Genomic DNA, 26,143 nt, shown 5'->3' on the forward strand with positions numbered 1-26,143 from the left:
GGCACTGTATGAACAGCCCTTTCACTTTCTACGACACGGGTTATCCGTGTAACAGAAATATTTGAGAATGACATTTCAGTGTTTAAAATGTGAAAAGCTTCTCTGTCCATTTAGAATGGCAACAAAACAGAGCTGTGTATTGAATTTGGAACAATGTATATTTAATTCACAGCCTTCGAAAAGCCAAGTAAGCCACAAAATGCAAATAACATCTCTCAAAAAGAAAGAAAGCACTTATCAGAAGTGAGAATAAAAATCACCTGTGTGTTCTGTTTCTTATAAATACTACGTATCTAAATTTTGATAGTTTAAATGAAAATGCAGGAGTGTTGATACATATATACACACACACATTTCACACAGTTTAACCACAGTTTTCTCATCAGGATAAAGAGAAAACTTTATTGAGTATCAATATATTTACAATGTTTTTGTTCAACAGACATCTATTATGAGTCTTCGTGTGACAGGAGGAAATGAGCCACATACACACTAGCTATCAGCTTGAGGTGAAAGCTACAGAAGACATTCCTAGACCAAACGTTTACAAAAAGCAACGATGATGCTTGCAGGGTGAATTCGTTTGTTTTGCATGGCTGAGATAAACAGCATGACTTGAAGTACCATGGAGAGCAAAGTGCTTATTTCATCTTACAGTTCACAGTCCTTCCTGAAGAGAAATCAGGGCAGGAACTCAAAGCAGGAACTGGGCTTGCTCTCCATGGCTCACTCAGCTTGTTTTTTACGTAACCCAGGACCACTTTCTCATCCACAGTGGACTGGGCCCTCCTAAAATCAGTCATTAATCAAGAAAACGCACCACAGACTTGCCTACGGGACATGATAGAGGGATTTTCTCAATCACAGATACCTCTTCCCAGATGACTGTAGATTTTGGTCAACTTGACAAAAATCCTAAGCAGCACATTTAAACCAGCTGAGAGACACTTCCACTGCCAGGGCACCACCATGCTGGACCACAAACCCTCCCTGATGAAAGTGCTTCAGCAATGAGAAAAGTAACTGATGGAGCCTGCAGTGGGGGAGTCGCCTACCTGATGAATTTGGACTCCATGGGGTCATAAAGAGACATGAGGACTTCGGCATCTTCTCCTATTTTACAAACCACATTTTTGAGGTTAATAAACAAGGCCAGAGACGGGGTTGCTGCAAACTTTGCTTGTCTGTTGATATCCATATTCTGCTTTTGAGACTACAAACAGAAAGGCAGAAAGTCAATGTGAGCAACCTGGACAACAGCCCTTGTTCTTTTTAATCCCCTATAGAACAGGGAAAAGGCACCACCAACTGCCTCCACTCGGCCATGCTACTCATACAGTCACCGTGTACCCACTATGAGTTCTCAAATCACACAGTGCCCATCCTGTAGCAGCTCACGCTGAGTGTAGGCCTTCCAAGTCGCCTATCAACAAACTGGTTGCTGGATTAGTGGCTGGCTTTAGTTTAGGGTTCTCATTAGAATGATGCCTCACTCAAATCTGTGTCTCACTCTTCACTACGTTACCAGTCCCTGGAATCTGACAGATGCTGGACCAGTACCTGCTAAATTAATAGGCTGTGCCACATCACTTGTCTCCGCCCCAGTCCTCCTTTTCTGGAACACACAGGGCTTGCTTGGGGGGGGGGGCAAAGGGGGGGGGTGACAGATACTTAGTATCAATTCTTGGTTTTCCTAACATTCTATACTACTCACTGCAGTTGCTAAGAAATACAAACCCCATGCAAAGCTCACATTGAAGAGGTGAACTCACTTTCTCTTCTTGGAGTCGTTCCTCCACTTGTTTAGAAGCTACTTCATGTGCTCGAAAGAGACTAATGGTGCTAGTCAGTTCTGGATCCAAAATGTTCCCATCTTCATCCCGCACCACCAGGTCCAAATCAAGAATTCTAGAATACCAAGAATTCAGAGTGGAGAGGATATGAACCAAGGGAGTGAATTCGTTAGCATAATGACAGCCCCAGCTATTGAGCAGAAGAAAATGCCTCAGAAACTGGGACTCGTCTACAAATGTAAGAGAACACCAGTCCGTGGCACTGCTTTCTAAAACTCAACATGTGTCACAATGGGGAGAATGTAAATTACTCATGTTGACTGCATTTCAATAAAGCCTGCACCTTCCAATCAGAACTTATGGATCTTCAGAGCTTCAGTGAAGTGTGCATGACTAATAACTGTGGAAAGTGTGGACAATCAGAGCTCATTACTGCACATGCATACCATCCATGGGTACATGAAGGCAGAAAGCCTTGCAAGGGATCAGTAGCTGCCTCTATAACAGTTTCACTAACAAAGCAAAAACCTCTCAAATCTAACCAACTCATTCATCCTAGCCCTGACCCTACTCTAAAAGTCAGTATCAATACCATGGGTCAGCATGGTGCGAGTGAGCTCAGTGGTGTATGGGTGGAGACAGCTCTGATGTGGTTGAGGTCAATGTTGTGTGCTGGGCCAGCACTGTGTGGACATGGTCAATGGTATGTGGGTGAGCTCCTGGCGGCCCAGCCACAAAGCCCTACAGGCCACACACCTGGTGAGGCCTCCTCGAGAAAGATATAGATCAAGCCCTTTGCCAGCTTACCGTGGGTATCATGTGATATCATTGTCACCTGAGTCCAGACAGAAAACCTGGTCAGACTTCACAAAAAAGGAAACCTAAGTTCAGTGAAACTAATTATGTGACTGAGACCAAATATCTAAAGAATAAAAAAGATGGTGTACAGACATGTTCTTGACACACCATCATCACCATATAAGGTAGCTGGTCACATCAACCAGTCTGCATTGATCTCAGCAATCAATACACAGGATCTGTTGAGGAGAGTTGGTCTAACCATAACAAAATTAAGAGACTAGTCCCATGGGAGGGCAAAGGGTTTAACAAAGGGGCTGGATACCTCCCCCTGAAGTCAATGTGAGCATGTCCCTGTATCTCTGTGTGCCCGGATGTACATGCGGGTTTCTATGGGTAAGTATGACTGAGGACTGGTCTGGGTATATCTGGGTGTGGATGTATGCATGGTTGTATGTGTGTGCATGTGTGCCTATGTTTGTAACAGACTATGACCTTGACCACATTCACCACAGCTCCCTGGACACTCCCCTCACCCTGCCCCCACTGAAATAAAAGGAAAAAGAATGCATAAGTGATGATTATGAGAGCAAGGAACTGCTTCCTGAGAGACCAGACCATCCTAAAATCAAACAGCCTCCATTTTTATTTTATTTGTATTATTATTATTATTACTTCATATTCCACAGGAGGGAGTAGAGAGATAAGTAGAGGGCATCAGGTTTTAGAGGAATACTGGCCTGTAGTCCTCAGGCAAACCTGTCTTAATGAGGTTGCATTTCCTATCCAAGCAGTAAATTACATTTGGAAACACTTTCTGTCTTAACAAGATTGTTCCATGGTGTAATGCACTTAGGTTGTTTCCTGCAGCCAGATTAAGCAGGTGGTCTCTGAACCTAACTTCAAAAACAGCCCTCTCCAACCAAAAATGAAATCAGAGCTCCAAAGGTTTGCTTTTGTAAGCAGGGGGTCTTGTAATGGGTTTCATTGAAATGGTATCTAATATCCTATACCTGGAATCTCTGGCCTTGGAGGGAAAAATAAATAAAGTCACACATAATGTGACATTAGAGAACTTTCACACATGAAAAGTTGGGACAACCAGAAAATAAAATTATTCAGTAATTCATGTATTACAGAAAGGTCCTATGACTTACCTAAGGGTCTTCTGAAGTGATGGGCAAGAGGCAAGCCTTGCTCTCACCTCCACATTCTCAGGTGTAAAACTGGGGAAGGGTGTGGACTACACCTTGAGTTTTTCACCACCCAAACAGCAGTCTGACTGCACTCTCTACCTAGCACCAGACAGCAGAACTCAGAATCCCAGGAGTGGGTCCCCAGAGTCAGCACAGTGAAAGCTCCCCAAGGAATTCTGAGGTAAAGAGGCATCAGGAAACTGCAGGACCTGGCCACTTTTAATGCTTCTTACAGCTCTGACATCATGTGAACAAGAAAACAGGTACTAGGTGGGAGAGGGTTCAGTCAACTTCAGGGCAGCCAACAACAGAGCATGCTCTCCTCAGGAGTGAGTGAGCCATCCCTCAAGACACTCAAGTGAACCTGGGTAGAAGCTTCCCATAAACAAAGATGTGTAACTGATCTCAATTACAACTTATGAGAGCTATGCGTCTGTCTGTTAGATGAGGCATGCCAACTCTAGGGACAAGTTTCATGGTGACTTTTAACATCTAGTCTGGCATTCAGACCAAGGGAGCCACAGGAATAATATAGGGCTCACTACTGCCCATCTATGCTCATCAATGTGAAATACTGTGAGTGGAAAGTAAAAGTGCACTGAAGATCACAACAGGGGCAAGGACAGAACAGCATAACTGGCCAGCTACCCCAACCCAGCTTCACAGCTCCACCACTACACACCAAAGACCTTGAAGCAAAGGTTTCAAGGGTGACTGGGTGAACCACATTAGAATGTAAGCCACACCGTTATTTTGATATTTAGAAATTTGGTTTTAGGATAAAATGTAATTGAGACATCCTCTAGGCTTGGGGTTGCGCTATTATACTGGACAATTTAAGCATGAAATCATCCTTTAAATAAACAAACCTGTTTCCATAATCAATTTTGGCTGTGACCTTCTTCTTCAGCTCTTTGAGCTCATCCTGGGGCAGGGTTCCAGAAAGGATCTGTGACCGCCACTCGATAAGGTCATAAATCATGTGTCGCACACTTCGAAACATCTCCCGATTATCTTGCTGTAGAGGGGGAAAAAAAGCCAACTGTAAAGGTTCTGATTTTAAAAAACAGCCCAGTGGAGATCCTACAAATGGATAGTTCTTCAAATACAAAGACAGAATATGCACTGCTTCCTGGGACTCAGTGACTGTCAGATGAGAAGCAGATTCTCACATCAAACAGAACACATTTTCTAGGATCCGGTTCCTAGAGACATTGAAAGAATAAGAGGTAGCACACCTCCCCAGACTGCAATTCACACTCCGCACAGAACACACGACAAGAATGGCACCTCCAGCTTCGGGATGGCTCCAAAGTCCCAGCATCATCCTGTGCATCCTCAAGTCTTGAAGGTGTGTCCCTACAGACAGGGATCCAGTGGATGTGGCCTAATACAAAACTGTAAACTCACTTAAAACATTAGGAGATTCTTTTTCTCTAACTTCATTACTCCACTGTGGAGCCTGAAACTTTGTAGTTAGCAAAGACTGACATGTCACAATATCAATAGGTTAGACATGCCTAGAAGCACTGACTATCCTACTCTCCAAACAGTGCTACCCCATTGCTCACTGGGGGACGGTCTTCAAACTACCATGTGCCTGGGCCCAAAAACCATGTTGTCAGCTGACACATAGGCCATCCTGCACCAGCCTTCCCTGGGACACTGTGACCCTTATAACACGTAGTAGCAGCAAGTATCTATCCATGAATATTCTTGTTGCTTCTGCATCAAAAGAAGACTGGCTCTTCTTACCTTTTGTGTATTGGATTTGTAGTACCCCCTCCAAAACAGACAGACAGACAGACATAAAGAGAGGTACACAGAGGATAGTAGAGGGCATCTGATCCCCTGGAGTTGGAGTTATGAATTGTGACACAAGGGTTGGAAATCAAATTTTGATCCTCTAAAAAAAAAAGTACTCTTAACTGCTGAGCCACCTCTCCAAGCTTTTTTTCTAATATTACTCTAGTTGTAGTTCCTTCCTTTATCTTTCCTTCTTTCCCTTGCTTTTATTTGTTGTTTTGTTCTTTTTTTTTTTTTTTTTGAGACAGGGTCTCACACAGCCTAGGCTAGTCTCATCCTTAAACTATTTATTTTCAATTTATTCAACAAATATTTATTGAGACCTGACAATGTGTCAAGAACTATAGAAAGTAGAACAGAGCAGAGACTTCAGCCATGAACTCTTAATCTCCCTGTCTCAACCTTCCAAGTGTATTACACCATATCAGACTCCTAATTTTGATTCCTTAAATGAAAGCCAAAAAGATCCAAATTAAGAATTTACTGCAAAAAACTGTTTCCTTTCATCTCACTAACCACCACCACTCTACCCGTTGTCTCTCTAACAACATATAAAATACATACCTATTTTGCAGACAGATCTACAGCCAGAGAAAACTAAAAGAATGCATCTAAATTGTTAGCACCATTTTTGACTTGACTTTACACAAATCTAACAACATAAACTCCTAAGAGGTGAATTTGCCATTTGTAGAAGGAAACAGGTGATGGTTCAGGATGCTGACTCTGAGACTAGGAAACCAATGCTGTCCACTTACATATTAGTCCATGGCAAGTCCTGTTTGTTGTGTGATCGTAATTTTGTTTAAAAATTGCTAAGTTGAACATGAAATACCCACTATGAAATTGCTCAGATTTACACAAAACATTCATGGCTAACTTCACGCTTTTAGGTTTGTGAGTACGTTTGATGAACAATTACCACAAGTGCTTATTACTGAGCATTTATAGGAAACCACTGTATAATCAAAAACAAGCCTGCCCAGCGAACAGCTGTGGAGACTTTAGGAAGTTTTCTATGTTCCCAAGAAATGAACGCAGTGACTTCTTTCCATGGCCCTTTCTCAGTGATAATAGCATTAGCATATGAGAAATCAACACTGAATAGAAATACGGGCTTAACAAAAGGTAATCTTTGGCAAATATGGATTTATGTGCAAAGAAATGCCCTGAGGGAAAATGAAATGCAAGATGTCAGAGCTCCAACATCTCTGCATTAATAAGAACCGGACAACTGCTCACAGAGCCAGAATTTGAAATGTTCCCTGCTTCACCTAGGACAGGATACATAAAGACTATCATATTCCTTGGACCATAAGACCTATCATTTACAGGTAATCAGTGACAAAGACAATAATTAGTAGTAACCCTCTACTAATTCTTCAAAACTAAGTGTTTTCCATGCAAAACTAGATTTTAATTTTCATGATCAAAATATACACTCAGAGGTAATCTCAACTGGTACCCTATCTTTCAAAGGCCTGACAGCAGCTATAGTCCCCTTGCTCAACACAAAGACGGATCCAAAGCCAACTTCCATTTTAGTTCAGTTTATGCAATACAGTGAGCAAAACACATCTTAATACAACAGAGGTCAAAGCCACAGGGTCCCCAAAAGTAGCCAGAACAATAATTATAATGCTTGCTCTGTCCTTGAGAAGCAAGACCCTTCCTCAGGGGCTCTACTCTCTGAGTTCCCAGGCAGGGACCAGAAATGCCAATCTCTATGTTTAAGCTTTAACCAAGCATCCCATTTTCTTACCACATAAAGTTGCCTCCAGATGGTGGACCACTCTCGCAGGGTTGTGGTGACTTCCTGTATGAGGGGGAGGTCCCCCGGAATGACAGTTTCATGTTGCCTGGGATGAAAAGGGAGAGAATAGCTGATTCTGTGGCTTTATTGGGAGCTGCACTTGACTGAGTCCCTATGGGGGCTGGAGAGCTCAATGGTTAAACAAATGGGGAAAATAAATATACAATGATATTCGCATGTGTGAACAGACACACCATGAATGCCAAGTTCTTTGTACAAAACATGGGAATGTCTATGTGCTACCCAACCTGTAAGTCATGAAACTTGTGTGGTGGGGTAACAAGAAGAGAAGAAAGACTAGCCACTTAAAGTCTTCAGAATGCCAAGGGCTAAGAATTGGAAACTATATTCAGGATATGTGTATACCCATCTATCTCAGAGTACCACACCCAGTCGGTGTGTGTCATTAAAATGCAGAATGAATTAAGGTTATTTTAACCTTTCTATAAGGTATACAACTCATTATATGATGATCCAGGGAGTAATTATCCTTGCTGAGATGTGAGTAAGATTACAGCTTTCAAGTGTTCACCAAGACTCTATCCAGTCCCGCCCAAGACTACGCACTGACCTTTTCATTCTACCCCAGAAGATTTAGCCCTTGATTTGGCTTTAACTCTTTATCAACATATGTATTATTTTGTGGTATTTAATTCCCTGGTTTTTAAAAATCACATCATTCATATGTGGTGTCAGGAAGGCTCAGACAACAATGTCTGCTTTCTTAGCTGTGGACAAGACCATCAGATGGAGGGGAGGAGTCCCACCTGAGCATCAGTTAAGGGCGAGGGAGTCACAAGGGCAGAAAGTGAGAGGATCAGAAAGGTGCTACCCCAACAACACCTGCCTATATACTGTGAGGACGCAGGATGGAGGGAATGAGTCCTGGCTGTGTGGGAAGGGAACACATGCTGGAGAAAGGACACATCATTAAAAAGAAAGAATGAATTCAAGAGTTGTGCTGTCCCATATGGTGACACTATGCACTCTGCACTTAAACATAGCTACAAGCATGCACTTGTCAGGTCCTCCAGCAGGGGGCGTGGGGGTGAGGTAAAGGGGTAAAGTTGGGAAGCCAGATACTGTGTGAGCAAAGGTCAGAGGCAGGAAAGGAATGTGGGGAACAAAGGCTGACAGTCAAAAGCATCACCAGGGCATCTGTGCATTGTTCATCTCACACAGTGCTCCCCACTCATCTCACTCATCTCACTGTACGTGGTGCTCACCACACTGCAACCCCATCCCAGAAGACCAATGAGCCTTGTCTGCCTGCAGGAGGTATCCAGGTAAGTCCACATTCCCATAATAGTATGCTGCTGAAGAGATATGCGAGTATGTGGAAACACACACACACTTTTTCATATACTCCAAAAAGCTTTTGAAAAATTATTACTCCTATATAAGCCAACTTATATATGGTTTTGACCCTGGCAGGAAGAAGCACATCACAAGTATACTTCAGTTACTACCATCATAAGGTAAAACTTCCTCAATTTTGTCGGCCTTTTTAGAATTTTGCATACAAAACATTTTATGTGTCTGAACAAATACCATCTTGCAGGTCAGCACCATCCATGCCTCTAAATTATTCCCTTCACTGTAATTATGCGCCGGGGAAGTGCAGGAACCCAAGCCATCCTTTTCATATGTTAAAAGTACAGTGCTCAGAAAGGCAATTTTGTAATCAGCCAGAGAGATGTCATTATGCAGTAATCATATGATTAGTAATTTTATAATTTACATATTTAACGGAGTGTGAAGATGAAGCAGAGACCAAAAAAGAAAACATTTGAATGTTGTCTCCCCCAGTTTACACCTGGCACGGGTGCTTGCTCTAGGAATGTCCTTTTCAGTACCTTACTCATCAGTCTGGTGACCTCCAGAGTTACACACCTCAATTAGCTGACATGTGAATTCATACGGTCCCAATTTAACAACTGCTCATTCCCACTCAACTCCATATCATACCTAATAAATTTTCCAGGGTGGGAGAAAGACTCAGAAAAGACTCAGCTAAGCATCCAGGGTGGTCACTGCCAAACAGGGTAGCTCATAGAGGAGGCCCACACATCCCCTAATGGACTGAAACTTCAAAGAAGTGACTACAACTAAGGCAATGACCTTTGACTCCTCAATGGGTCAAAGACAAACATGACTGGATTCCAAGTACCTTTATTCTCCTAAACCATCATGGCCTAACACAGCTATTATCTTTTATAATAAGTTATTTGTACTACCTTAAAATATATATGTATATATACAAACACACACACATATATATATGGGGGAGCTGTGTGTACATGAATACAAGAGCCCTTTCTAGGGTTACAGATAGTTGTGAGCCACCACACATGGTACTAGAAAATAAACTCGAGTCTTCAGCAAAAACAGTCCATGCCCTTAACCAATGAGCCATCTCTCCAGCCCCACTTAAACCCCACATCTTAGCCTACCACATATTTGGTAGCAATACCATATTAATCATTTTTAAATTTCATTTAAGTATCAAGTCAAAACTCACCCTTTTCCTTCAACAATTGCTTCTTTAAGATGGATGTATGAAGCAGGAAATATACCCTTTGAGAAGGAAAGAGAGTTTTTATTATCAATGTGAATACTGACTGCAAATCAAACAATAGCCCCAAAACATGAGGGTATAAGGGGTTGGTTCATCATTAATTTTGCAAGTGTAAGCATCACATACAACACAATGAAGAAAATACGAAGCACAGAAAAGAATGTCCCAATCAGCTTGTATTTCAGATTGCACAGATGTCTTAGCATAATACAGAGACAACGTGTTTGCAAAGCAGCCATCTCACAAAGGCCCAGGGAAATGTTCCCCTTCATAGGTTGCCCCACCTCCCCACTACCAACCTTAGCACTGGCACACTCAACAAGTCTGTTGCCAGAAAACAATGCTGGTGATAGGTTCTGAAGAGTTCCCCTTACAAAATGACAAGACCGCCATCAAAAGTTGATTTAAACCATTGATTGCCACTTGTCCACTGATCACTGAGTAACAGCCCTGGGGCCTTCCTATCAGTCTCCATATGGAGGAGACAATGGCAAAAGGCCAAAAGAAGGGGTGAAATTCAACCCACCTGCAGAAGTGCTGGGGAACACGCTAGACTACGTTTCTACCATCCCATGACTCTCCCATGTACAGTGCAAACACCTGCGTATGTATAGATGTGTGACCCAGCAGAGTCCTGCACAAAGGAGATGTTCCCTTGATAAGAACTTCAGCATCAGTCATGGTTTGCCAAGTGCCAGGAGTTCATCAAAAGCTGGTTCATGGGGTCCAGGACAACACAAACCCGGCGACTCCCAGAGGCTTGGAGCAGCACAAGGCAGAAACCACTAGTGTACATTGCAGAAATTCAGAAAGTGACCTGGTGCTTCAAGGTACCTATTATGGGAAGAGGAGCTTATGATTGGATTCTCCAGACATCTGCCAAGAAGGGTCTGCGGTGGACATGCAGAAAGCAAGCCATCAAGCATGCTTGGAAGGAAATGGAACTCAAGGAGGGCTGAACATGGCTAGCAGGTACTGCTGATCTGTACTTCTCCTGTCCACCAGCAAAGCGACCAGATTTCACACACAGAAATACTATTACATTAAGGGAAGGAATCATGGGGGAAGTCAAGGCTGAGCAACCAAGAGTCTAGGTTACTCAATCTAGGACCCAGGTACCAAGACACTTTCATATCCCAGAATGACCTGCAGGTGCACACAGAATATGCAGTTTCTCCATAATGCCATTAAGTGTGGGTTTGGAAGGGGGTAAGACAACACCCTGCCCTGCCAAGTCCACAGACAGAAAGTCCTCAGTCTCTGCACTCAACATCATGAAGCCCAAGGAGGGATTATGGCTAGATGAGATGGGGATGTGCCTGGAGGTTTGAAATAAGCAACTGTCAGCTCCACTTCTGTAAATATCTGGACAGATGATGCTCATATGCAGGACTCTCGACCAAGACACCGAAGAGCCTTGCTTCTCTCCTTTTGCTTGGGGGCGCCTCACAAAACCTGCAACCAAAGTACAGCCTCTGCAAGGCTTTGATTTCCTCATCCACCAATAGGGATCTCAGTGGAAAACAACCACAACTTTTTGCAGCATTAGGGCATTAAGAGGTGGAAGACCTAGGTAGCCTCGGGCCAGGTAGAGAATCCTGAGGTTCCAAAGCACTAGAAGAATGGGAGAGAGAGCCCAAATGGGGGTGGGGTTGCCAGACAACAAGTAAGCAACAAGGAAACTGAGTGGCCTTCCTAGGCAAGTGCTCATCACAGCAGGGCAGCTCTGTCCTACGTAATAAAGGAGTATTACAATCCTAACCATGGGGGTGGGTACCTGTGCACAATCATGCATGTAGGCATGTGAATGAGGGTCAGCTTCAGGTGTTGTTCCGCAGAGCCATCCACCTTATTTTTTGTGACAAAGGCTCAAACTACTACCCGGAGCTCACCAATTAGACAAGCCCGGCTGACCAGTGAGCTCCAGCTAAGCTCCTGTCTCTGCCTTCCCAGTACTACAATTACAAGCATGTGCCACCACCCAGATTTTAAGGCTTTAAACATTGATGCTAGAGGTAGAACTCTGGTCCTTAGGGGCAAGCACATTACCACTGAGAAACCATAACACTTCTACTCTCTTGCCTCCTAAAATCATCAACAGTGGCCCTCCCAACATGCACCATTCCCTGGGTGAAATTGATAAAGGGATAGGCAGTTTCACAGGCTTCATGAAGCTCTAGCCAGGCTGGCAAAGGCCAGCCCAGGCCTCTGAGGATGCAGAGCAGGGAGGTCCTAGCATGGAAACCACTGGGATTCCAAAGCCCTGTTTTAGAGTTGAGTTCACAACAGAGAGTCCAGTTGTGAGAAGCAACAGTAATGAGAGGCCAATTCTGAGAAGCAAAGTGAACCATCTGTCAAACCCAATCAGATATTAAAACATCCAAGTTAACATGGACAGACTAACCACAGCTTAAAATGGGCATTACTGCAACAGTGTAGCATTACAGAGTAAGAGAGATGGATCATAATTAGGTTTTGTGAAGCTAAGAATGTCAAAGCCACACAGCCTTGTGGATGGGAGTGCCCTCCACAATATCTGAGGAGTAATAGCATGTTTTTGTTTCAGATATTCATAGAATCACAGATGCAAATCACCCTAGAAAAGTGGGCTTTTTCAACTTAACTAAGCCAGTCTGAAAACTGCCATGAGGTAAGAGGGAAACGGCCGTGTGTGAGCTTTGCAGACTTGCTAATTTATCAAAGATAATATGAAGCTGAAAACTATTTGCAGCATTTTAGTTTTCAGATGTCATTACACTCCATTCATGGCTACAAACAGTAGTTTGGTGAGATGCAAAGTTCTATAAAGAGAAAAGAATTCTCCCTTTCATGAATAGAGGTTAATACCACATCACAGCTTAACAATTCACTGCTGGAACTAACCACCTAGCTGAAATGTCATTTGTAGGGACAGGGTCTCACCATGTAGACCAGGCTAGCCTAGTACTGAGGTTATAGATATGCAGCACCATTCTAAGTTGAAGCTGCAATCTCTATAGACATACATTATTCAGAAGAAGCCAACTTATGGTCAGTTTTTTTTTATCTCCACCCATATATTGGTTAAATTCCAAGAAACAGATATGCAAGTAACATACTTAGACACAAATAAGATGGAATTGATTTCCTCTCATGGTTTGATTTATGATGAGACATGCTTTTTTTTTTTGGTTTTTTTTTTTTTTTTTTCAGAGACAGGGTTTCTCTGTCACTTTGGAGGCTGTCCTAGAACTAGCTCTTGTAGACCAGGCTGGTCTCAAGCTCAGAGATCCGCCTGCCTCTGCCTCCCAAGCACTGGGATTAAAGGCGTGCCCCACCACCGCCCAGCTTGATGAGACATGTATATTTAATGGACCGACTTACCTTCTTAGACTTTTTCCTTAAGGTGTAGCCTCTGTACCACCCTAAACAAACACAGAATTTAAACAGTTAATGCACAGCGTGCGGAAGGGTCCAAGCAAAACCTTCAAGGTATGCAGAAGTCACTGCCCCAGGGAAAGAAAGATAGCCATTCTAAGGCCTTAGAGAAGTCCCGAGGGCATGCCTCCCTCCCTGCACCTCGGCAGTGCCCCAGCAACAACCTCAAGCTAAGCCCTAAAATAAGCCTTGTTCCCAGCAGGTTCCTCGTGTCTTCACTGCCTCATCCTTGCCTCTGCAGATGTGGCTCAAGATCTCTCCAAGTGCAACTTCCAGAATCTCAGATCATCAAAGGCTGCCCAACAGAAAGCCTATTGAGGGCCTACTTTCTCCCTCTGCAAGGCTCTGCCCTGAGGCAGCCATAATCTTCACAAAGTACTTCTGTAGCAAAGACAGCTCTCAAGGGAGCGCCAGGGCCAAGCACTCACAACCCCTGCCCCTTAGGAGCTGGCCTGGCTCCAGCTTCCTATCCCCTCCATGTGGCAAGAGAAGGAAAGTAGACAGAGGAAGGAAAGATACTCCAACTGTTCATTCACATAAAGTGCAAAATGGAAGAGTCCTCCACAGTAGACGGGACACTACCCATGCTACCTCCCAGCAAGGTTAACTGCAAAAACTGATCCCTAAAGATGCCAAGAGGTCCATGGTTGTGAACCCGTCACTCCACAATCCCACCAGGTCAAGAAATCAGATAGATATTTTCTTACAAAGTGTGTAAGATCGGTTCAGGTCACCTTCACCTTACTTCCAGAAAGCAACTCACAAGCTCAAAGACATCCCATAACTTTTTCCCATGGGAACAAATGTACCCTGCAGAGAATCAGGAAGCATTTGGAAGTGAGCCAGGTAAGAGAGAGAGAGTCAACCACATGGGGTTTTATGCACTACCGGCAACTAAAGAGAGCCACAAGAGCAAGCTCTTGCAGAGGGGGGTGGGATGATACCACAGGGCAGCAGTGGGTCCCTTCAACCCTCTTCAGAAAGTAGTAATGAAAAGAGGGACTATGAACCAGAAGTAATACTGTTGACTTGAACAAACCCCTCAAGTGGTAATTACACAAAACATATTCAGAAAGGGGGACAGGAACCCCAGGAATCTTGGAAGGATTTAAGACCCAGTTAGGGCCAAATGAACCCACTCTGCTCTTTCAATGTGAGGACCAAACACACTGAGACACAGCTTGTTCTAAATGTCAAGTGTCCAAACGTCACACATCTGAAGAATGATCTCCAATGGTCACTGTCTGTACAGAGGTTTCAGCTAGACTAGCCTAGAATCAGTACCTACAGGTCACTGGGACTCCAAGCAATGGGACTGTAATCTAATGTGCTACCAAAGGCTATACCGCTCAGTCTAAAAGTATTATCCTTTAGACTACTGCTATGTCCTTCCCACGTAGTCAGTATTAGTATGCCCCTTTTTCCCTGAAAGTGACAACAGATTGATGTTCTAGAATATCAAAAAAAGATCATGGAATTTGGGGGGGGTTGTCAGCAACCAAATGAAAAAAAGGAACAAACTACATAAATGATGCATCAAAGAAACCCAAGAACCTACACATGTGTGAAGAGAACCCAAACATATTACTAATCAATGAAGTGAAAAGTCAACAACCTCCTACAGCTGACCCAAAATAAAAGTGATGGAAATGAAAGGATTCAGGACATGGCAGCCTGGGCATAGAAGAGAATGCAGACAGCAGCTGCTGCTGAACGCATCAGACACCACCACCACCACCACCACCACCACCACCACCACCACCACCACCACCACCACCCCACCCCAAAGAGACATGAATGCCATACCCAACACCAGTGACTTGTCCTATGGAAACAACCTAAAGACAGCTGTGGCTCTAAACAGCTAGACAGATACAAGATGCTCCTGACAGCAGGAACCTGGAGATGGGAGTTGAGACCAGTTGAGTGCTGTTACTGTTTACATAACATGAGACAATGTTCACATGGCAGACGGGGCGAGCCTAAGACTAAGGAGCCTCAGACAAAAGAGCAAATCATAAAAAGGAGCCAATGAGACACAGTAGAGTTTTAACACTCTCCTAATGTAAAACATACACAACACATAGTGCAAGAACCCAGGCACATGAAAAAAGGTGGGGGTTCTTTGGAGGGCAGGTAGTGTTTGGAGGGACTGAGCTATGGGGGTCAGAGGAGAAACCTCTAACTTAGCATAGTTAGCTGGCAGTCTCTTCTGTAATGGGATTGCTAAGCTAAGTGCTTCCTGGCATGTTCTGCACGAATTATTGCTTCGTCAAGCAGGGCCCATTCACTTGTCACCAGAACCTTCCTACGCATACCAATTATAGACATAGCCTTTGCTCATGACCCACAAGGCACCTAAGACAACAGGGCTGAGCCACACCAAGTGTGAAGAGGAGGGTGTCACCATGGGAATGAAAGGATGTGACAAAATGGCTATGAGAGGAGGGGACAGGGCTTGGCAGGGAGATGCTTAGCTAGAAGATAACACACTTCTCCCAGGCAAAGTATGCTGCTGGCCTCCATATAACCCACCCACACCAACACGAGACACCCACTGGAAAAAAAAAATACTAGAAATACAGTCCTGAGCTCAGGGAGGTCACAGGCCAGCACAGGAAGTTGGCCAGCCATTTTGGAAGAAAATATATATCATTATCACTTAAAAATCTGAATTAATCAGGTTTAGTTGTGGCAGCTACATCAAAAAGATAATTTCCTAACCTTTTTACAATGCTTCCAGCTTCCCCTGAAACAGCATCCAGCACTGGGAAACACAGCACCAGAGTCACTTCCTACGCACCTGGGACTTGTGTTCACATGTGATTGGTTGACCCTCAACAATGGACATGACTAAAAGGCAACAGTCTGCATTGAGTAGTCCACAGAGATATGATTTAAAGGTAGGTATCTTACTTGGCTGCATCAGTCCTAGCCAACCTTTTAACAATACTGTTATCTACCGCGTTCATGCTGAGAGGTGCATTGAAAAAGAAAAAGAAGAAAAAGAAAAAAGAAAAGAAGCAAAAAGAAATCTCATAATGTTTTGACTAAGTTTATGGTTTTATGTTGGGCTGCACTTGTAGCTATCTTCAGCTGCATATGTGGCCTAAGGGCGCAGTTGGACAAACTCCACCTCAACAAACCTCACAGAGCAATTAACCAGACCTTAAAGGTTAACTGTGGTCTTTGAACTGTGTGTAATGAAGACTAATCATCTCTCTCTCTTTTTTTTTTTTTTAAGATTTATTTATTGTGTATACAGTGTTCTGCCTACTCGCCAGAAGAGGGCACCAAATTTCATTATAGATAGTTGTGAGCCACCATGTGGCTGCTGGGAATTGAACTCAGGACCTCTGGAAGAGTAGCCACTGCTCTTAACCTCTGAGCCATCTTTAAAAGGAGAAACAATCCAGCCAACCTTGGGGCATAGGGAGACTAAGTGATCATTTAGAAGTTACAACTTTTGCAGCATCCTATATGATGATATCTTGTATCACAAAGAAAAAGAAAATCAAGGTTGATAAACAGGAGGGGGGGGAAGGAAGAAGAAGGAGGAGAAGAAGGAGGAGGAGGAGGAGGAGAAGGAGGAAGAGGAAGAGGAAGAGGAAGAGGAAGAAGAAGAAGAAGAAGAAGAAGAAGAAGAAGAAGAAGAAGAAGAGGAGGAGGAGGAGGAGGAGGAGGAGGAGGAGGAGGAGGAAGAGGAGGAGGAGGAGGAGGAAGAAGAGGAGGAGGAGGAGGAGGAGGAGGAGGAGGAGGAGGAGGAGGAGGAGGAAGGGTAGAAACAAAGCCAAATTCCATGACATGCCATGAGGCAAAACTAGAGCACAGGCAGACCCAGGGAAGCATCACAAGCAGTGTCCTCATTTGATGACAAAGTCACCCAGTTTCTAGAAGGTGTGGTTAATGTATTTCTCAGACTAGAGCCTACCAAGAAGTTAGCTTTCCAGGAAGGGAAACGCATTTGATGTTCAAGAGTCTTTTGTGAAGACTGCAGTGGATAAATGGGAGCCAAGACCAGCCTGCAAATCAACCCTGGCTAAAGACTCATCATGACGTCAGCCTGGAAGTCAAAGCCACTAGCAGATTATTGTGAAGTTAATGTATAACAAGGCCCACTGATGTGGCTCAGGATGGCACTGCTGAAAGGGGACAGTCTCCTCCTGAAGTAAAGAATGGCACACGGCCTCTGCACACCCAGACACCCCAGGAAATCATTAACAATTCCGGACAGACACCACTGCACAGAATTGATGACCCAGAAATTCCACATTCAAGTGACTGGGGGCAATTTAAAAAAAAACAAAAACAAAAATCAGAGAGAGCATTTCCCTACAGATCAGAAAAGCATCTGAGATGAGATGCCAGATCCTTTACCTCGACTTAGTTCCTCTCTCTGTTTCCTGGAAGCCACTGGCAATGTGTACTGAGAGCAGATAAGGAAACCCAACTGTCAGCTGTCAAAACTGAAAACAAGCAGACGGCTTACGCTTACGGGCTCCTTTTTGCCAGGCTACAGCTGCTTCCAGGCATATGCCAATAAAGATAGCTCCTGCCACCCCCATCCCAATACATTTTTAAGAGTAAATGATGCAAATAGAATGGAGGTCTATGTCTTCCTGCATCAGATGGAGAAATAAGGGCCAAGACATGGATTTTTAATAGGGTTCTGCTTCTCTACAATGTCTCTGTGGGACATAGGAGCCAGTCCCTGCTTGCCTGGCAGCAGGAACAGAGCACTCACTCCTGTGCAAAGTGTGAAGACCTCTCTGGAAGTTCAATTTGTTGATTACTATGAGATGTTTACAATTTCCTCTTCCACTTGAAGACTTTCGCTGAACCTGATCTAAAAGCAATTTGGTTATTTAAATCAGTTCCTGTGACTGAAACATGGCTTAGGAATCATCTTTTCAAGTGGAAAAGGAAGCCAATGACACAAAAACAGTCTTAAGGAGAGTCTGAAGAAAAGAGAGAGAAAAGGGAAAAAGCAAGCAGACACTGCCTCAGGTGGCCCTGCACGCAGTTGTAACCATGGCAGAGCATCCATGTGCAAGGCACTAACTATGAAAGCCTACTGCAAAAACCTAGGGCTCAAGAAAAGCCACAACAATTGCTTCCCTTAAACCGTATCCCATAGAACTAGTGATCTGTTCACCCCAAAGAAAATGGGGGTCACAGACAAAGAAAAAGGGCAATAAATAAGGCAAGGCAGTTGCAGTTCCCCTTGAGACATGCTGTTAACAAATTAAAGTGAAACTTTATAAAAAGAAAAAAAAATGACAACTCAAAATACTCAACACACACATTGAATCAACAAACCAAAATGCCCCAAATCGGTTTCTCACCCAAGGGTCAGTTTTCACACACATTTGCAAAGGAGCCAGTAAGAAGCATTTAGGGGTTAAAATATAATGTTTAGTTTTAAGTTGAGCTTAATAAAAACCCCATTTAATTTAACAAATAGCTGCCCTACCACCTTTGCCCAGAAAAGCATCTGTCTGTGGGAAAAGCATCCTGAAACCAGAGTACCCTTACAGGGAAAGGCTTTGCCTGAGGAGGCCTTGAAGCATCCCAACTCCCCAGACAGGAAACATCAGCCCACACTCACCTTCGTAAGTTTCTAGGATGTGCACAGTGTCTCCTATTTGTAGGGACAGTTCATCTGCTCCCCTAGCATCATAGTTATAAAAAGCTGTTGAAGAAGAGGTGAGAAAACGCATTAGCACAGGCAGTAGTGATTGCTTCCAACATTATGATACATTCAGTCTTGTCCGGTGTTATCTCTGATACCCTGCCTCACACGAACAACCTTTCCTTCTAGACACAAAAGGGAAAGGATATGTCTTTGTCTTGGGGGGAGGGCAGGGGAGGAGGGCCGGTGTTCAAGACAGGGTTTTTCTGTGTAGCAGCCCTGGCTGTCCTGGAATTTACTCTGTAGACCAGGCTGGCCTTGTACTCACAGAGCTCTGCCTGCCTCTGCTTCTGCCTCCCGAGCACTGGGATTAGAAGTATGCCCCACCATCACCCAGCAGAAAGGGCATGTCTTAAGCATGGAAATGCTTAACCATTCCTAATTCGAAGCAACCCTTTTCTTTATTGTGGGAAGAGAACATGATCTTCAAGTGTGCAATCTGGTGGCTTTAATTAAGCAGTATATGCAGGAAAGTGTTTATTTTTTAGTCATACATTGCAGGGAAGCCAGAGCAGAAGCTCAAGGTGGGAACCCAGATGCAGGAATTGGAATGTCAACCATGAAGAAGCATTGCTTATTCGATTGCTCCCACCTGCATGTTCAACTACCTACCTGCCTAGGGATGGTCCTGCCTACAAGTGGGATCCCAAGGCAGGTAGGACAGGATACAGGATAGACCCGGCCACGTCAATAGCAATCAAGAAAATGCCCCCATAGACATGCCCTCAAGCCATTTAGATGGAGGCAATTCCTCAACTGAAGCTCCCTTTTCCAGGTGTGTCCAGCTGACAGCTGAGGCTAACTGTGACTGACACTGTAGCACCACCTGGACCACAGTGAGCCTGCCTGACACAGAAGTATTCATTGTACTGGGAGGTGATTTGCTTTTGCTGCAAAGACCCTGCTAAGCTTGGAGCCCTTCCTAAAAAAGTCAGAGCAAGGACACTTGCACAGCTTCACAACATCTCAGGGCATCAAAACCCACACATACCTAGGAAATTACAATTTTCTCAAGTATTCCCCCCAAATTCATAAAACGTAACTGTCCCCAACTGACAAAGTAGGTTGTTACCAGTTATTAAGTTTATTTAGCATTTTATAGTGACTCTTTAGCAGTTGATAACTGCATCAGGTAAAGCAGAGTAGAGCAGACGCCCGAGCTTCCCCAAGGCAGCACCGCCATATTCTTAAGCCTTTAGGAACTATAAATGCTTTTACCACCACCATTAACAGCACCCCTTCTAGCATGCCTACTCAGGTAGAGATCCGAAAAAAACAAGGCAGACGTACTAAGAGTGAAATAAAATGAACACATCAAGTGTAAATACATCTGGGCATGTGTGAACATGAAAATGGATACACATAATTTTTATCTTAGTCTTTCCTTAGTCTTTCAAAGAACCTTACCTATCCAGAAGCAGTGAAAAGCAGGACGAGACACTCATACACAAAACCCAAAACCATACATTTAACTTGGAAATGTGCCTACAGACCCACACTCTTACATGTGAAGGATAACACAGCCCTAGAAGTGAGCACGTGTCCTCAAGTCACCAGAGGCAGGACCACAGAACTGGCCCCAACCCTGCATGGAAATTAATGGGAATGACTGAAAAACCCAAAGGTCATAGTAAACTAAAACACTCAACAACATAATATCTGACCAGGGAATGTGGTAGATAAAACAATGACCCTCCAAAGACATTGCCACCTGAACTCCCAGAACTATGTGTGCAGGTTCCCAGCCAAAGAGGCCACCGCAGTTGTGACCAAGCTTAAGATCTTTACACTGGGTTAATTCTGGATCACATAATGGGTATAGACTATCACAAAGACCCTTATGAGAGAAAGGCAGGAGGAACAGTCCAGGATGGAGGCAGATGGTCCTACATGCTGAGGTCATGGGGCACATGTTCCCCAGTCTTTGTAGACCACGGATGGTCCGGTGTGAGCCTGGGTTCTGAGACTTCAGATCTCCAGCGCTAGGGACAATGATCAATGAATGTTGTTTTAAGGCCCAAAATTTGTGAGATATGTTTTAGCTGCAAAAGAGGATCAGCAGAAGAAAGCATGTGGGAAGCAGGTCAGAAGGCTAGTCTTATATTATAAGAATGAAGACCTGACCCCACATTTAAGGAAGGAAGGAAGAAAGGAAGGAAAGAAAGAAGGAAGGCAGGCAGGCAGGCAGGCAGGCAGGCAGGAAGGCAGGAAGGCAGGAAGGCAGGAAGGCAGGAAGGCAGGAAGGCAGGAAGGCAGGAAGGCAGGAAGGCAGGAAGGCAGGAAGGCAGGAAGGCAGGCAGGAAGGCAGGAAGGCAGGAAGGCAGGAAGGCAGGAAGGCAGGAAGGCAGGAAGGCAGGAAGGCAGGAAGGCAGGAAGGAAGGAAGGAAGGAAGGAAGGAAGGAAGGAAGGAAGGAAGGAAGGAAGGAAGGAAGGAAGGAAGGAAAGTCCAGATGGGTTATCTGGGGAGGCCAGCCAATTCCAGGCCACTGAGATCTGTCTCAAAAAAATCAGATGGGGTAGTGACTAAGGGATGACCGCCAAAGTTGTCATTGGGTCTCTATGTGGATATGCATGTGCACACACAAAAAAACTGCACAAAATGACTGAAAAGTGGCATTTTATAACCAACTTATACACTCCCGGAGGCAGCTGGAACTGGTCTCCATTGCAGGACCATGAATCCAGATAAGCACACTTTTCAAATTATATGATGTACACACTCACAAGGGAGCAAAGCTGCTTTTAAATAAGTCCCAAAGTATTCAGCTTAAGGCTACCCCTTCTTAGGGCCAGTCTTTCTTATTCCTTACAAAGAAAATCTCAGAACAAAAAATTGGCTTATCATTCCGATCAAATCAACATAAATCATCACCTTTACAAGCATGGTGACCATTTGAAGGGTGCAGAAAAGGTATCTAATGACAGATAAGGTCAACCATAGGGGAGCAGCAGTCCACTTAACTTAACCTAGGAAAACTCCACTATAGTCCATCAACCCACCTGATGATGAAAACACTACCTGAGCAGGATGGATCACTCCTTTAATCTCAGCTACCTAGGACCTTAAGGTTGGAGCATCACAAGTTCCAAGTCAGTGTGAATTGCTTAGTGACTTGCCTCAAAATAAAAAGTAAAAGGAGAGGTAAGGACATAGCTTTGTGGAGGAGCAATGCAAATATGCAAATTCAATTTCCGAGATTTAATGCCCAGTACTGAAAAAGAAATAAGGAAGGGAGGTAGGGAGGAAGAGAGGAAGAGAGGGAGGGAAGGAAGGAAAAGGAAAGATATTACTGAAGTCCACAGCATTTTGGCAGGCCCAGGGTGGCACAGTGAACTGAAGGCAGCCCTAGAAGCCCGTGGCTTCCATTCCAGAATGTCCCCCACCCAAACTACATGTCCAACTCTCCACGTCATAAACTCTTCTGTTGCCCCCACCACTGACAGCACTGCACACTGCCCCCACACATCACCACTGACAGCACTGCACACTGCCCCCACACATCACCACTGACAGCACTGCACACTGCCCCCACACATCACCACTGACAGCACTGCACACTGCCCCCACACATCACCACTGACAGCACTGCACACTGCCCCCACACATCACCACTGACAGCACTGCACACTGCCCCCACACATCACCACTGACAGCACTGCACACTGCCCCCACACATCACCACTGACAGCACTGCACACTGCCCCCACACATCACCACTGACAGCACTGCACACTGCCCAAAGCCTTCCTTCTGAGAGTAACTGCCCAGCACAGCCTAGCAAACCCTGTGGGATGCAACATCAACCCAGTGTCATCCCATTGCTCGGTACTCATCCTTCTCCAACCCCACCACACCTCCCACACCATGAGCTGTTCCTGCTACCGAGAAAAGGTCCTTCCCCATACTTCACAGCCCCACGCATCTGCAGGGCCCACCCCTGACTCTATATCCTTGGCAACATCCTAAGTGAATCATCAGAAGGTTCTGTGCATACCTAGAATGAACCACTGGCTACTGAACTGTCTATAAACCATGCCATCCCATGACCTTGCCAAATTGTCTTCCTTTGTGCCTACACAGGACTTCTTACAGGAAGGAAACCTATATCAGCTTTGCAGTCACTCAGTAAAAATCCTGACTTGAACCAGCTTATATGGTATCCCCTCTCGGCTGGTTTGCAGTAGAATGAAGGAAAATCTTGATAGTTTCTTCCTCTTCAGCATGCTCTCGCCGAGATGCGGGGAATTTTATTCAGTCCATTGCAATTCTGTTTTGGGTTCAAGGCTATATGCCCCACCTAGTCCCAATCAGCCCCACCCAGCCTTACCACACAGAGGTCCTCCTCACAGCATCCCAAGTGAAAGTTACCACCCCATCAGTTGGCTCAGAGATCTGTCTGGGTCCCACACATCCTTGAAACCTGATGTCAGGATTTCAGGAAACGGCTTAAAAGATAATTAAGTTCTTCAAGTCAATCTGTGAAAATCACTTGCTCTGCTTGTGGTCTCAGTCCCTTTATCTTGCCTTCAATGGAAAAAGTGTTCAAGGGTACTCCTGTCCCTCCCCATATGTGCTCCTCAGGCCTACCTGCCACAGGGCCTGTCCCTAGCTTCGAGAGCACCATATGTTTGCACTGTCTGTACTGGCAACCTCCACTCAGCATTTGCAAAGCCCAGGCCCACTCCTGCACTGGCCCACTCTGAGCTAGTTGGGGCTAGAAAGAGTTGAATTCACAGGAAGTAGTTAGTCCCACAGCCTGACCTCTAAGGGACAACTTTTTCCCACACTGGGCCATTCAGAAAATTCTGTATAGAAAAAAAAAATCAGGAAACACTAGACACATCCTTTGAATTTGGCCTTAAAGGGCAGGGACTGCGAAGGAAGAAAGTTAGCAGCAGTGCCTGTGGGAATCCAATGCCATCACCACAAAGAAAGGGAAAAGCAAATCAGTTCCCATAGGGGCTGCAGGCTAGAGTTCCTAAACAGCCCCTTCAAAGGGAGACACTACTGCACTTGCCCCCAAGTCAAGCAGCTGGAGGAGGCCACATGGTAAATGTTTCAGGCAGGGACAGAGCACCAGTCATTTCTACCCTGTGACTCAGCCCCTTGACGGTCTGTCAGTTCCTCAAAGACCTAACTGTGACTTTCTGTGGCAAGTTTCTAATGCTCCTGACACACAGCAGATCCTCTAACACCAGGTGGGAGTGTGGATGGAGGGATGCTATAAAAAGGAGGAGGAATGGAAGGGAGAGTCTGAGAGCCAGCAGAAATGGTAGTGTTCAAAGGGCTGTTTCTACAATGTTCTAAAGATAAAAATAAAAAGTGAACCAGCTGTCTAAGTAGGTAAAGGCACTTGCTGCATGACCTTGAGAACTTGAGTCTGACCCCCAGAAGAGAGAGCTGACTAGCCAAAGTTGTCCTCTGACTGCAGAATGTGTGCATGAGTGCACACATATGCACACACATACACACACTAATAATAAGAATAAATTTTTAAAGAACAAAAATAACAAAATAGGGATGCACTTAAGGAAGTAAAGATAACTGCATTCTGAAAAAACAGGATGCTGCAGAAAGAAATGAAGAGACACCACAGTAAGACACCCATGGTCCTGGAGAGGAAGATTTCAATCTACAGCTCAGTGTAGTTGTACTGAAACCCCACAAACAGGAGTACCCATCATCCAGACTCCAGAGTAGCTGATGATACAGAAAGAGAAGAACAAAGTTGAGGCCTCCCATGTTCCTCACTTCAAAGCCACAGCAATAGTGTGGTACAGGCATAGACACCAACACACAGATCAAGAGTCAGGGAGGAAAGCCCGTGCACAGGACAAGTGATTTCAACAAGGTTTCAAGACCATCTCATGGGGAGAGGTCACATCTCAAGAGATGGCAGTGGGAACAGTTGGATATCAAGTAAAAAAACAAACACACAAAGCTGGATTCCCTGAGCACAAAAATTGACAAGGTGGAAATGCTATAAGAGTAAAACCTGAAGCTGGGCGGTGATGGCACACGCCTTTAATCCCAGCATTCAGAAGGCAGAGGCAGGCAGATCTCTGTGAGTTTGAGACCAGCCTGGTCTACAGAGTAAGTTCTAGGACAGCCTCCAAAGCCACAGAGAAACCCTGTCTCGAACCCCCCCCCAAAAAAGGAGTAAAACCTGCAAAATTCTTGTGGGAAAACATGGCATTAAACCCAGAAGACTTCTTGGATACACTACCAAAAACAGACAAAAACAGGCAAAATAAAAAGGTTAGGCATCATCAACGTTTAAAAAGAATACATCAGGAGATCCAAAGAATGAGAGAAAACATTCACAAATCTAATAAGATGTAGTGTCTTGACTTCGTAAATAATTTTTGGGCCAGTGAGATGGCTCAGTTTGTAAAGATGCTTGCTGCCAAACCCGAAGACCCAAGTTCAATGCCCAGGATGCACATGGTAGAAGGAGAGAATCAATTCCTACAAACTGTCCTCTGACTTCTATACATACCACATGTGTGCACATGAGCACATGCACATACACACAAACACACACACTGTGGCACACACTTTGCCATGGCACATGTCTGCTACCATGGAAATTAAATAACTGTTTTTAAAACTTCCTACAAATCAACACCAAAAGTGATTTTTAAATGGACAAAAGATTTGAACAGAAGTTTCTCCAATGAATACAAGCAACTAAGCTCTCACCAGTACCACACTCACCACATCCAATCCTTCAAAACCCACAAGAAGCTATGGTCTCACAGCCACCATAATTGCTGTTATCCTCTCTTCTACTGAAATCAAAGTCATGGTGAATGAGACAAATCTCAACCCTTCATACGTGTCATTGACAAGAATGCAAAATGGTTCAGCTGCCACTGAAAACTGAATGAGCATGACTTAGCACACATCTATCACTGAAGGTAGACACCCGATGTACATATATCAAGTACGTATGCACCCAATGTGTAAATACCCAGATGAGGCAAAAACAGAATACTGTGTACACATGTACATTATTGACAGCAGTCTAAAATCAGATGTGACCCCAG

The 26,143-nt window shown here is 44.4% G+C and overlaps 1 protein-coding gene across 2 annotated transcripts in view; it reads right to left on the reverse strand.

Moving 5' to 3' along the window:
• Dock1 (dedicator of cytokinesis 1) overlaps nt 1–26,143 on the reverse strand; it is a 495,662-nt gene that overhangs the window by 426,073 nt on the left and 43,446 nt on the right. For both annotated transcript variants that reach the window (XM_040752573.1, XM_040752578.1), the window contains exons 2-8: nt 19,010–19,093; nt 13,348–13,388; nt 9,928–9,983; nt 7,356–7,452; nt 4,657–4,805; nt 1,773–1,908; nt 1,056–1,213 (exon numbers count right to left, since the gene is read on the reverse strand). In XM_040752573.1, the coding sequence (XP_040608507.1) occupies nt 1,056–1,213; nt 1,773–1,908; nt 4,657–4,805; nt 7,356–7,452; nt 9,928–9,983; nt 13,348–13,388; nt 19,010–19,093 (721 nt within the window). The remainder of the gene's footprint in view (nt 1–1,055; nt 1,214–1,772; nt 1,909–4,656; nt 4,806–7,355; nt 7,453–9,927; nt 9,984–13,347; nt 13,389–19,009; nt 19,094–26,143) is intronic.

Source organism: Mesocricetus auratus, unplaced genomic scaffold, assembly GCF_017639785.1.
Source record: "Mesocricetus auratus isolate SY011 unplaced genomic scaffold, BCM_Maur_2.0 Super-Scaffold_4256, whole genome shotgun sequence".
NCBI classification, from domain to species: Eukaryota; Metazoa; Chordata; class Mammalia; order Rodentia; family Cricetidae; genus Mesocricetus; species Mesocricetus auratus.